Source organism: Ceratotherium simum, chromosome 5, assembly GCF_057802395.1.
Source record: "Ceratotherium simum simum isolate JZ-2026a chromosome 5, ASM5780239v1, whole genome shotgun sequence".
Lineage (NCBI taxonomy): Eukaryota > Metazoa > Chordata > Mammalia > Perissodactyla > Rhinocerotidae > Ceratotherium > Ceratotherium simum.
Window position 1 is genome coordinate 36,610,411 of NC_141904.1, and position 13,814 is coordinate 36,624,224.

At 40.8% G+C, this 13,814-nt stretch overlaps 1 protein-coding gene across 1 annotated transcript in view; it reads right to left on the bottom strand.

Annotated features, from left to right (window-relative positions):
• The window catches only part of DYNC1LI1 (dynein cytoplasmic 1 light intermediate chain 1), a 36,312-nt gene extending 23,093 nt beyond the window's left edge, over positions 1-13,219 (bottom strand). The window contains exons 1-2 of the mRNA XM_004419460.3: positions 13,004-13,219; positions 12,726-12,799 (exon numbers count right to left, since the gene is read on the bottom strand). Coding sequence (XP_004419517.1) covers positions 12,726-12,799; positions 13,004-13,149 — 220 coding nt within the window. The 5' untranslated portion in view covers positions 13,150-13,219. The remainder of the gene's footprint in view (positions 1-12,725; positions 12,800-13,003) is intronic.
• Positions 13,220-13,814: the final 595 nt, after the last annotated feature.

Sequence of the window (13,814 nt, forward strand, 5' to 3'; positions counted from 1 at the left end):
CACAGGTTGGAAATGATAGGGCCAGGATCTGAATTCATATGAACTTAACTCCAAAGCACACTCTTGCCAATATACTACAGTGCTGCTGTCTCTAGGGGCCATTAAAACAATACTGTTTAGGGGCTGGCTCCGTGGCATAGTGGTTAAGTTCAGCGTGCTCTGCTTCAGTGGCCTGGGTTTGCAGGTTTGGATCCCAGGCAAGGACCTACAGCCCTCATCAGTCATGCTGTGGCAGCGACCCACACATAAAAATAGAGGAAGACTGGCACGCTAAACGTTAGCTCAGGGCAAATCTTCGTCAAGCAAAAAGAGGAGGACTGGCAACAGATGTTAGCTCAGGGCAAATCTTCCTCAACAACAACAAAATCCCCAAAACCCAATACTGTTTATTTAATTTTTGTATTATGACTTGCAAAAGAAAAAGGTATGTCTGCTTTCAGGGGTCACTGCTATTTTCAGAAGAAAAAGAAAAATGATTTTATACATTCTTCTCAGTGGGCTTCCTCTGAGTGATAGGTGGTGATGTTCCTAATTTCCTGATTCTACCTTGAAGGACTAAAAATGAAGTTTGCTTTACTATACCGGTAATTTCTTCTCCCCTGGAATTTTAAATGATGATAGCTGTGCCTCAGCATTCAGCACCTTGTGGATCCCTTTTAAGATAATCTTTACAACATTAAATTTGAAAATGAGCATAATGTCAAATAAATGTAATATGGCAAACAAGTAGTTTGAGATTTTTTTCCTACCCGGTGATTTCAAACTTTCGCACTTCTGGTAACAAATTAGAAGTGGTCACATTGAGAAGAAAGAACATTTCATTAACTTAGCACAGGCTATAAGGAACTCCAATGAAATCCTCTCTACATACACATGAGGAAACTGAGGGCAGGCCAGTCACAAAGATTGTGGGAGTATGGCAATAATCCAAGCCTGCCGAGAGAATCCAAATCAAACTTCTCAAGAGCACAACTCCTCTTTGCTCCCAAGAGAAAACGGAATGAGGAAAAAAAACAGAAGAATATCTTACTCCCAAGAATATTCTAATACTTAACAGTGCCTGGCACAGAGAAGATTCTCAAGATGTTCGAAGAAGTACTTTGCTTCTTGAAAAAAAACTTTCCTGGGAACAAAATCTCTATCAACTACTCTTTTTCTCTCTTCAACTTTAATAATATTTGGAAGTTAACAGTTGGTTGAAAATTAAACATGCACATTTTACACATATTTTAAGCCCAAGTCCGAAGCCTCAATTATAATGACCATTTTCACTTTCTCCACGCCTAAATGAACTCTGATATGATTTGTCTTGATCGCAAATGCAGACATCTGAAAATAGACCTATTTCATAAAAGGTCTACAGAGGCCAATGAAGACATATTCTGTAAACAAAATCTCATCTGTTACCTGTTTCCAAGAATCTTATCTGAGGTATTTGTAAAGATGTAGCCTTGTTCTAGGGCTATACATATCTTCCAATCACATTATGTTAGACTGTTTTCTCTCGTTATGTCTTTAAGTATTTAACCCACGGCCTCCTCCCAGTTCTCTTTTCACTATATAAACGTACTACTGAAAAGTGAACATTCATTAAGTTCATACCATACTCTGATCCATTTCCCATCCTGCAGCTGAGTGATCTTCCTGAAACAATCTCATCAATGCCACTCTGCCCCTTGAGACCCTTCAGGGGATTCTAGTTACCAATATGCACGCTGAAGTATTTAGAGGGAAGTGTACTGATAACTGCAATTTACTTTCAAATGCATCAAAAAAGAAGGAAGTAGGACACTTAACTGATAAAGCAAATATAGTTAAATATTAATGGCAGAGTCTAGGTTTAGGTATATGAGTACTAACTGCAAAAGGCCTTCAACTTTTCTGTATGTTTGGAATTTTCATAAGATGTCAGAAAAAACCCTTCAGGGTCTTCCTGCTGTTCTTGTGGTAAAGGCCAAACAGAAAGGCCAATATTCCTTACAAAGGCCCTTTTACCTTTCCTGCCTGTCTCTCACCATGTCCCACACCCACATGCTAGGCTCCAACCATTCACAAGTTCTTCCAGTGCAGCAGAGCGGCCTCACTCTCTCCTAACCCTAAATCTTCACAAATGCTGTCACTTCTTTCTGGAATAGTCTTCCCTTCCCCTCACCACATCTGGGAGAACCCTACTTATCCTTCCGGTCTCAATTTAGTTTCTTCTAGGAAGCTTTATTCAACTTCACAAGTCTGGTTAAGCGCCCTCTTTGTATTGCCAACAGTTATGACACTTCATTGTAGTGTGTCAGCTTATTCATGTGTTTCCTCCAGCAGACTATAAGTGTGTCAAGTCTATCCTCTTCATTCAGCAAATATTCTTTGGGCAGGTTTTCTTAACAGTAAAAGGATATAAAGTCTTGCTTTTCAGGTGCTTACAGATAAGAAATTATTCTATTCTTAACAGGCACTGTCCCTGCTGGCTCAACAAAAACAGAAACCACATTGTCGTTGTCTCTTCAGGTTGCAATAACAAAAATTCCATAGACTGGGTAGCTTATAAACAATAGACATTTATTTTTCACAGTTCTGGAGGCTGGGAAGTCCAAGATCAAGGTGCCAGCAGATTCAGTGTCTAGTGAGGGCTCGCTTCTGGCTCACAGACAGGTATCTTCTCACTGTGTCCTCACGTGGCAGAAGGCGTGAGAGAGCTCTCTGGGGTCTCCATTATAAGGGCACTGATCCCATTCATGAGGGCTCCACCCTCATGACCTAACCCCCTACCAAAGACCCCACCTCCTAATGCCATTACATTGGGGGTTAGGATTTATATGAATTTTGGGGGTACACATTCATTCTATAGCACCTGTCCTATACACAGAAGATCCTTTACCAATGTTCCTATCTCTTAATCCCAACCACAGTCTCTATTTCCATAACTATATCTCATCTGAAACTGCTTGTCCTGGGCCTTTACCACAATCTATTAAAATAATTCATTACTCTTATCTATAAAACCCAAGCAGATACCTCTCATCAATAACAGATCAATTGATAATGTAAGCTCATAATACATACCTCCTTCACTAAACTTACGAAAACTTTCTAGTCATTAGACTCAATTGTTGGTCCTTCGCTGCCTTGCCACAGCCAAGCTGAACTATGTTTGAAGACATTTTAAAAAGTCCATCATGGGGCCGGCCCTGTGGCTTAGTGGTTAAGTGCCTGCGCTCTGCTGCTGGCGGCCCGGGTTCGGATCCTGGGCGTGCACCGATGCACCGCTTCTCTGGCCATGCTGAGGCCGCGTCCCACATACAGCAACTAGAAGGATGTGCAGCTATGACATACAACTATCTACTGGGGCTTTGGGGGAAAAAAAATAAATAAATAAATAAAATCTTTAAAAAAAAAAAAAAAGTCCATCATGAACCCTCTCTCTTTATTCTATTATGCAATTAGAAGGATTAAGAGATGTTAAAATTCAGGTTGCCTATGTTTGGCATTGACAGACATTTAAAAATCATCTTTAATGGCCAAAATATTCAAGAAAGAAAATTCACTAAATTCGAAGTTATTTTTGGAAAACAAAACACAGAGCCTAATACTTTGAGGTATAAAATAAAACAAAATAAAAATAACTACATACATACTTCATTCTATGCAATTAATATACCTTTAAAGTGGCAAGTATGGCAATGTGGCCTGCAGAGCTTCAAACAATGCTGAAAGAATTATCTACCTATGGTGTATAAACTGTAAGAAAGCTTTATCTTCAGTTTCTTGGCCTTCAACTGGCAGTGAAACAGACATCCTAGCTTTAAGTGTGCCAGTCAAATAGTTAATGATCTGTGAACATACACTTATACAAGTAGAGAGTTCCTGTTTAAACAGACTAAGATGAAAGCCCTTCTATAAAGTAAAGAACACTTTAGGGTGATGATATTAAAATTATTCTCTAAATATTTTATCTAAATTTGCATTTTTATATTAGATTTTCTTAAAGAGGGCATATTTCAAAGGTGTTTTTAAAACAAACCAAAACATTTCATTAGATCAAATTCTATTATAATAAAGCTACTTTCATGCCTTCATGCAGGTGCTGGGAAACTTTTTCTGTAAAGGACTAGTTAGTAAATACTTTAGGTTTTTCAGGCCACATAAGGTCTCTACCACACATTCATCTTTGTTTTTTTTCCTCAACTCTTTAAAAATAAAAACAAACAAAAACCCATTCTTAGCTTGCTGGCCATATAAAAACAGCCAAACCCTGTCCTAGTGGATGAACCAAAGGAGAAAAGATTTGTTGGTCAGATTACAGTGAAATTATTCACCGCAAATAAGCCTGTATTCCACATTATCTGTCTGAACTCTGTCCAAATAAGTCACTCTCTGTGAGCCAAGTATAAGATCCAAACACTTAACAGAAATTTGGTTTTACCATAAAGCAATAACAGCCATCAATTGTCACGTCTTCTCAGCTCAAATCTGAAAACCAAACTGACTGCAAAAGAAAATCTCCTTAAACTCCACACAGTTACCAAAACAGTACAGTCATGCGCCACACAATGACGTTTCTGTCAATGATGGACCGCATATACGATGGTGGTCCCATAAGATTAGCACCACCAAGCCTAGGTGTGTAGTAGGCTACACCATCTAGGTTTAGTGTCAGTACCACTCTATGATGCTCATACAACGCATCAGAAGCATTTCTCAGAACACATCCCCATCATTAAGCCACGCATGACTGTATAGGGATAAAGGTGTGCTCACCATACTGTTTTATCTCCGCAACAGATCTCTAATTCAACAACAGGATGTAACGTCCATAAACTCGATAATGACAATTTAATTAAAAGATTAAAAATGCAAAGATTTAGAAGATGTGATTTCTAACTGCAACACGGTCACCATTAGTAGTGTGAGCCTGGACAAGTCAAGTATTTCCATTTGCTCCCTGTCTTCTACATAGAGGGGTAAAACCAGACAATCTCTATGGCGATGGATTTAAAGTTCTATGACTATTATCATTCAATACTTCTTCAGTGATACACTAGAAATAAAATTCCTTTATAAGACATCAACAGTATTTTAAAAAGATAATATAAAAACACGAATTGTGAAAATGAGCAGTCAGAGCAAAACAGTTAAGTACACATAATACATTAACAATAGCTATCTTGAACACTTCCAAATGAAGTGTCTGAAGTATTTTACAAACATTATCTCACAATAATCCCAAGACAGTAAACAGTACAATATGAAAGATTAAGCAATTTGCTAAAGAAGGGTCAGGATTTGAATCCAGCAATGCTCCTAAACACTATAGACATTGGCATTGTTCCTGGAGCGGCTTCTAGTCTTCTCCATCCAGCTCAAGATAAACAGGGATGACAATAGGTAAAATTAAGCATTACTCTGCCTCCCTTTTCTCCAAGTTTCCTCTCCTATTGTTGTGGAAGGCTGACGCACTGTAGTCTTCTTGCTTTGCACAGGTTTGTGTGCTTGATATCTGCTTTCTACGCAGAGCTTTGTTTCAAACTTCCTCACCTCTGTTGGATACATTAGGTTCACAGCACCATGGCAATCAGGACAGAGAGAATTCTAGTCTGCCATATTCCTTCTTTATCCAAGTGAGATATCAATATTGTAAAGCTGACATTTTTGATTCGGCCTCACATAATGTAAAATAAATCATCCTATTTTATTTGAAGCTCTGGTGAGAAGAGCTATGAGGGGTCTTCACTGGACTACTTTTGGGCACAGATCTTCAGCATGTCCTTCTACAAGTTATCTGGATGATTCAAGTGGGGTGGGGGCTTTTGGACTGCTCCCCACTTCACAGAGAGCATCTCCTCCCTTGCCTCAGCCACCAAGAGCAGGGAGAGGCTGTTAACTAGCGGCAGCGTCTGCCCTAGGTGGTTTTAAGTAAACATGTATGGATGCCTGTTTAAGACCACATCTCTCCAATATGTCAGGGAGTGCCTACATAGTGGAAAGTTAGACAAATCCAATTTTGAATTCTAGCTCAGCTGTGTAACATGGGGCTCAAAACCCTCTTCTGTAAAACAGTGAACACGCTACATAATAAAGCACCTAGCAGAACACCCAAGTAACAGGCATAACACATGATCGTTCCCATCCCACTGGTTGGCCAAAGCCCTACCTCTGGATATCATCATTCAGCAATCCACAATACATTAAAAAATAGAACTTATCCTTTATCATTCCCCTCACTCTCACAGCCTGACTAGACGTGAACTAAAAACCATTGAGTTTAATTCAATAAACATTTACCAAGGCCAATAAATGCTAATCCCAATGGTTATTAACAGTTCCTATGTTCCAGAAGGTCAAAGTTACAATAAAGCAATAGATCTTAATCAACAAATATGGTATATATTCTACAATCAAACTGTCTTTAAATTAAGATGCCAATTTTTCACCTACCTACCAGATAGGCAAAGACTATAATGAATAACCCTTAGTGTTGGCAACGGTGCTAGACAAACAAGTACTCTCAGACTGATGGTGGGAATTTAAGTGATACACAACTTTCCTAGAAGACTGGCAATATATAGAAGGATTTAAAAAATATACACTTTTGACCCAGCAATTCAACTTATAGGAATTTATCCCAAAGATAATACTAGGCAAGTAGAAAATGAGGTATAACAATAACAATCTGTCTCCCGATCAATTATAATCATGGTATAGCCATATATACTATTCAGTCACTAAAAGGGAGAAATCCTTATCTAGTGCCATGAAAAAACTCCTCTGATACATGAAAAAAAAAATCAGATTACAAAATAGGCTCATACCTTATAGACTATTTTTTTTCAAAAAAAAAAATACACATAGAAGAAATGAACATTCATTATCTCTAGGTGGTAGGATCACGTTCTTTTCATTTTTTTATATTCGTAAATTTTCTCTCTCTCTCTGACAAGAAAACATGTATTACTTTTATAACTTAAAATAGTGATGTCCAATTTTGAGATGAAGGTGTCTGAGACATAATTTCTTTTAGTTCTTTTAATCCCACGAAGTATGAAAGAATCTCTTTACAGGTCAGAAGGTTGTAATGTGCCCACAACCCCACAGCTTCAAAGGGTAGTAAGAGCTGACTCCCAGACCTGGGAAGGGCCTCAGCCCTTTTCACCAGATTTTAGCTACTGCAATGAGTTCCCTTAGTCCACAGCGTGCAGAGTTCTCCTCCCCACCCTAATTAGCAAAATTTTACTCAGATACCACCTTTTCCACAAAATCTTATGTGGCCTATTTAGCAATTACTTCATATTTGATTTTTACTACTTGGAGTCTTTTCCCACCGGAGTCTATAAGCTCCTGGAGGGCAGGGACAGAGTCTTAGTCAGCCCTGTTTTCCCCAGATGACTCAGCAAAGCATTTTATGCATAACACGCTTCTAATAAATGGTGATGAATGAATGAATATAGAGGAGGTAATCTGTGAAGTCTTTCTAACAGCCACTGCCCTGACTTTACAACTAAGGAAAGTAAAGCCCATGGGCCAGCCCCGTGGCTTAGCGGTTAAGTGTGCGCACTCCACTGCTGGTGGCCCGGGTTCGGATCCCGGGCGCGGATCCCGGGCGCGCACCGATGTACCGCTTCTCCGGCCATGCTGAGGCCACGTCCCACATACAGCACTAGAAGGATGTGCAACTATGACATACAACTATCTACTGGGGCTTTGGGGGAAAAATAAATAAATAAATAAAATTAAAAAAAGGAAAGTAAAGCCCAAAAACGTTAGTCCACGGTCACTCGCTTATTAGTAACAGAGTCTCGTGCTGGACTTGGGTCCTTTCTTTTTCCTAATTCAAGGCTCCTCTTTGTTGTGCATTTTCAAAGTGCTTTTGCTGACATTCTCTCTCACATGGACTTCACACCAGCTAAATCACCACTCTACTGGCCTACATCTGTGGTTCTTCCAGCTCTTTTTTGTTTTTGACAGAAAAACATTGGGGTAAATATATAAACTCCTCTTAACACTTTAAACCTATGTTCAGACTATATTTTGACCTGGAATAACAATGATACTTTCACCATACTTTTAAGCTGGTCATCATTCATCCAACATTTATTTACTGAGCACCTATTATGTGCCAAACATCACATTCCATTAACCAGAAACTTCTATTAACTGGCATCTATGCTTACTGATAAAACTGATGTCCATAATAACCTAAAGGAGAGGATCCACAAACTTCAGCCCACTGGCCAAATCTCGTCTGCTGTCTGTTTTTGTAAATAAAGTTTTATTAAACACTGTCGGTCACACCTATTCATTCATGTACTGGCTATGGCTGTTTTGGGGCTGCAAGTGCAGAGTTGAGTAGTTACAACAGAGACCACAGAGCTCACAGAGCTATCTGGTCCTTTATATAATAAATTGCTGACCTTGATGATTATAAAATACCAATATGCCATTGGACTCTCAAAACATTTTATATTTGGTATATTTTTAGTCACAGTAACACATAACATGCAATAAATAATTTTATGTCAATCCTTTGAAAATCACCAATCCAACATTATATATGTGGTAACATTCTATTCCTTGCGTTACATTCCCATAACCAATCACGCCAGAAACAGCATTAACATACTTCAACTGATAAAAATCTTTGTTTCCCACAAGTCATGACACCTGGCTGATCTTTAATCCCAGCTTCTCACAAGATTAATAGTTTCAGACTGAACAATCTCATTATTTTTAGAGTCAGCTCTCACACAGAAAACCATCCACTTCCTTGACAAGTTACTTCTCTGAACAGATCTCTAGTTCCACTGTGTATCTTGAGGTTTCCTACTTGCAATAATTCAAGCATAATAGAAACTAGTTTGTTCCTGAATAAGAAAGGAGACTATTTCAAACATACTTCCTGATGATGCTCAGCATTCTGTGGGACTTTTTTGGCTGCACACTACCCCGGACTAGGGCCTTCAGGGAAAAATACAGACTCTAGATTTCTTCCCCAGGTGGAATCAAACAGCCCACATCTACAAGGAAATACTTTATTAATTTAAACCCGATGCAATGTCTTCAAAACATTTCATAAAAATATATAATAATTCACAACCTTTAGAATTAAAAAAAAATTACAGAATGTCAAATCAGACAAGGCTTCCGAGATGACTAAATCCCAATATCTCAATTTACAGAGAAAGATGAGGCTTACATGATTTGCCAAAGAGACAACTAGTTTTCATTAATTTATGTTGGCCTCAACTCAGAAAATTATACTGATGTCCCATCTATAAGCCAGACACTATGCTGGGGGCCAGGAGTACAAATATATCTTAGTAGACAATGAATTCAATTAATCTAAATCAATGACATTTTTTTGCAATGAAACAGATACATCAGGAGAATCATATAAAATTCCTTAATAACTGCTAAACATCTTACTTTTCGTACAAAGAAAGCTCTCTTTTCCTTTAGGGAGACAGTCAGGTGTGTAGGTGAAGAATACTGGCTCTGGAGCCAGGCTGTACAATTTAGAATCCGGACGTTGTCTCTTTCTGGTTCTGTAACCCTAGGCAATTTACTTAACAACTCTGTATCTGTTTCCTGATCTGTAAGGGGATCATCAGAGTATGCAAACAATCCTTACATGGCTGGTACATGTAAGTGCTTTATAATGTTAGGTGTTATTATTGTTCTTTTCCTTAGGGAGTTTTCTTATCCAAACGTGGGAAAGTAACCAAGATATGGAGAAAGTGCTCTTAAAAGCAGTTATTAAAATATACTACAATCACTGTAGTAAAAATTGATTAAATACAAAGGGTAAAGAGGAAAAAATAGTTCTTAAAAAGACAATTTATAAGTTAAATCGTATTTAAAATACATACACAAGGAGTTTTGCCTTTAATATTAAAAACAAACTTTACTGAAGCTCATTCTCAAAATCTTTGAAGAAAGAGAATGGTTAAACACTAATGTCCCAGTGTTTCTGGGTTTCCCTAAGGGTCAGGCCTCGGTAGATTAAATGACTGCTTAAACATAAATGCCATGACCAGAGCGGTGTCCCTCAATAAGCAACATCCTAGAATCCAACAATTTGGATTTTACTTTAAAATAATTACTAGTACTTTCACTCAAAGACATCCTTCTTAAAAAGTTATGCAGAGTATATGGCACTCGCCCTTGCGAGACTTCTATGAAGTTGGAAACCCACCCAGAATTACAAAACATGGGGCCCCGTAGAACTGTGTGACTTTAGAAAACTCACTTAACAGGTCTCAAAAATTTATTACCTCATCTATAAAGTGGTGCTAACATCTACATCCCAGATTTGAGGAGGGGCAGGCGAGGTAAACAAAGATTTATATGAAAATGCTTTGAGAACGGCTCATACACATGCCCTATCCTTTTCTCCCACAGACAGCGGGAGAGGAGGCCACGTAGCAAGCTAAGGTTAAACTGCAATTTGTGTCCAGGGTACACAAGTCTTGATCATTGTTCCTATTCTAGGTTGTTTGCAGAAATGTAAAACCTTGTTATATTCTCAGACTTGGTTTTTTAAATATGGGACTCCAGAGATCACCATAATTCATGAATGACACATTAGGGCCAAGCATCTTCCTGTCTAGCACCTTCAAACTCATAATAAAGAAAACCACAATCCCTATTTATGTTTCTTCCCTCCACTAGCATAGATTGAATGCTGTCATAATGTGTGATGATAAAATATCTTTAAGAAATCTTTAGAGGTATTTTTGAAAATTAATCCTATTTATGTAATCAGTATAAAAATGTTATTAGATTCTTCTATAGCTGAAAAGAACTTTGATGAAAATCCTAACAGTACTCAAAGAAAAATTTTAAACTTCAAGCTCATATGGTTTGATACTAGATGAAGCTTTATGAACTACTAAGCTCATAAAAAAAGAAATTCAACCTATTCTAAGTATGGAGGGGTGGAAAAGCCTGAGGTCTCCAAGTATACTCAGCTGCACGCACTGATCCAGTGTCACGGGAAGGTAAAAAAAAAAAAGGGTTAAAAAAAAGCACAGAGCAACCTCAGTGCAAATTAGGAACAAAAAATGAACAAAACTGTCACTTTTGCTTCACTGCAAACAGAACCATCTAAGTGATATCTAATGCACAGGAATAACTAGGAGGAACTTATAAAATGAAAACAAAATTCTGGAATCTTATCTTTACAATGGCAGTATTTGAAAACAAGTCTTATTTAACTTAGATTAATTAAAATATAATCCACTTCCACGAGGTCACACTGTCTTAAGTTTATTTTAGTTTAGTAATTAATAGTAATTTGTTTAAATTAGTAAATTTAAAACATCTTCTGAAATTTTTTTGCTTATCTCTGCCCTATAAATATCACTTATGTAGGCACTATTTCAATTTTTAAAGAGTTCTCATAAAAAAACTATTTTCTAATCCAGTTAAAAGAAATCCATCACAGAAAGTCACTGTGCTATTATCACTTTACAAACATTATCTCATTCAGTCCTCCCCATAACCCTAAGAGGTAGATATTATTATTTCTATAATATCCATTTTAAAGATGAAGAAGTTGAGGTTTACAGACGTCAAGAAACTCACTTAAGATCACAGGGCTAGTATGTGATAGGGCTGTAACTGAACCCAGGTTAATCTGCAGTAGGTACTTTGAATCACATTAAAAACAAAGGTAAAAACTAATTTTTCAACTAGTTCTATGTAACTTCAAAGAACCTCAAGAATCATATAGTCTAGATTGGCAGCAGTTCATAAAAAACAAGTAACCTATTTCTATCTAAACACTCCTATTAAAAGCGGACTCTGTCAAGTAGCATTTGACTTCTTTGTTTCCTTTCCTGTTTTTAGATGTACATAACAAAAATAGTCTTGAGACACCAATATCAAAGTTTTAAAATTTACCCATCCTCTTCTAAGTCAAACTTCAATCTCTCACATTTAAAGAATATGGAAGAAATCTCTCCTGTAGATGACGCAGGAGTTAAGCCTGCAAAACTGTGAACCTGTGAGTTGTTTTCCCTCACTATCCTCTAGGCCCACTCCCAGAATCAGCAAAGAAACAAAATACATAACTTCCAGAGAGCAGAGGGGATACAGAACAATCAGGAAAATTGAGACGACAGACTATTTCTCCTTACTACATCCATTTGGCCGAAGGGACTAACTAGAAAGTGTTATTGCCCTTCACAAATTTCAGGATTATAAGTGACAGTTAAAAAAGCAGCTGCAACATGAGCCCATTGTACCCGAAAAAGCTGAATCAAATAAGAATATTCATCACGACTACCAGGTCTCATTTCTAGCTTCTCTGTCAATTATACAAAGAGTCAGCTATTAAATATTAATGGCATGCCATTTGCACTGGAGCTCTTGCAAAGAGCCTCCTGATTCCAATTTTTGTCATGCAAGAAAAACTGTCCTTATTTTCTAGGTAAACCCCAAGACACAAGAATCCCTCTGATGGGCTATTGCATTCCGTCCTTCCCAGGCAAGGCTGTCAGGGCCACCCCCACATGCAGGGGAGGAGACAGGGCTCGGGGGGAGGGGGGCGGGTCCCTGCAGGTCCTGGGGCAGGGGTCCCCGTTCCCCTTCCTCCCCAGCTGTCAGCGACAAGCCGGGCAGCGGGGCGGGGCGGGGCGGGACCCGCGGTCCGCACAAAGCGAGCGGGCGGGCGGGGCAGATCCGCACCCCGGCGGCGTGGGGGCCGGGCGGGGCGGAGCGAGGCGGGGGACACTTACCCAGCAGCAGTACGTTCTTCCCCGCGGGGAGCTTGGAGCGCGAGCGGGTGGAGACCTCGCTGAGGATGCAGGACCTAACGGGGAGCAAGGCGCACGCTGAGGCCGGGGGCCGGGGCCGCAGCGCGGGAGGGCCGGCCCCGGCCTCGACGCGCCTGGGCGGGGGCTACCGAGAGCGCAGTGGCCTGGGCCCGGCGCCGAGCTCCGGCGGGCACGGGATCCCGAGGCGTCCGCAGGGCCGGGAGTGCCCGCGGGGACTCAGGGAGGGGTGGGGTCGTTACCAAAGGTTCTGCCCGTCCTCGTCGTCGCCTGCTGCGGCGCCGCCGCTGCCCGACGTTAGCTCGTTGGCCAAGGGACCGCCCGTGTAAGTCGAGGCTAATCCCGGTGGAGAGGAACCGAAGGAACCGACTCTCCCCACAGCCGCCATTTTGGTCGGGAATCACACCACTCCCGGCAAGAGTGAATGAGCGAGGCAGCGGCGGCGGGGCGGCGGGAACCCGGATATGCAGCGTTCGGCGCACGGGAGCGGGGCGGGGCCTGCGGGTGTGACGCCCCGGGCCCTGCAGTGACTGACTGAGCGAGCGAGGACGGAGTGCGCGTGCGTTCTGGCTGGCGGGCGCGGAGGGGATGCGCGTGCGCAGGCTGCTCTGCTGCAGCGCCAGTTTGCCTGAGCTCAACTGGTTGAAGGGCTTCCCTTCGCCCAACGCGCGGCCCTGTGCTGCAGCAGGGCAGGTTGGGGTGTGTCAGGTGAATAGTGCTCCCTCCCACTTTTCATCAGGTCCCCAAACCCCGCAGCCGGAGTGGAATTCCTGCACTGTCATTGCCGTCCCACCCACCATTCAGGCTGAGCGCCAGTCCCCCGCCTACACCGACGCTTTATCCGCGCCGAGATGGAAATGGGCCGCCCTGCTGCAAGAGAGGCTGTTGTGCAGCCCGGGTGTGGAGTGTTACTGTGGTCCCGGATTTCTGGGCTTGTTTGCATTCTCAGGTGGCGACGTGTTCCTTGAACCTTGGTCCCACATCTGAAGCAGGTTCCCCCAGCCCCTAAGCAGCTGCTTGACAGATGTTGACGGGGCTTGTTTTAAGGGTCTG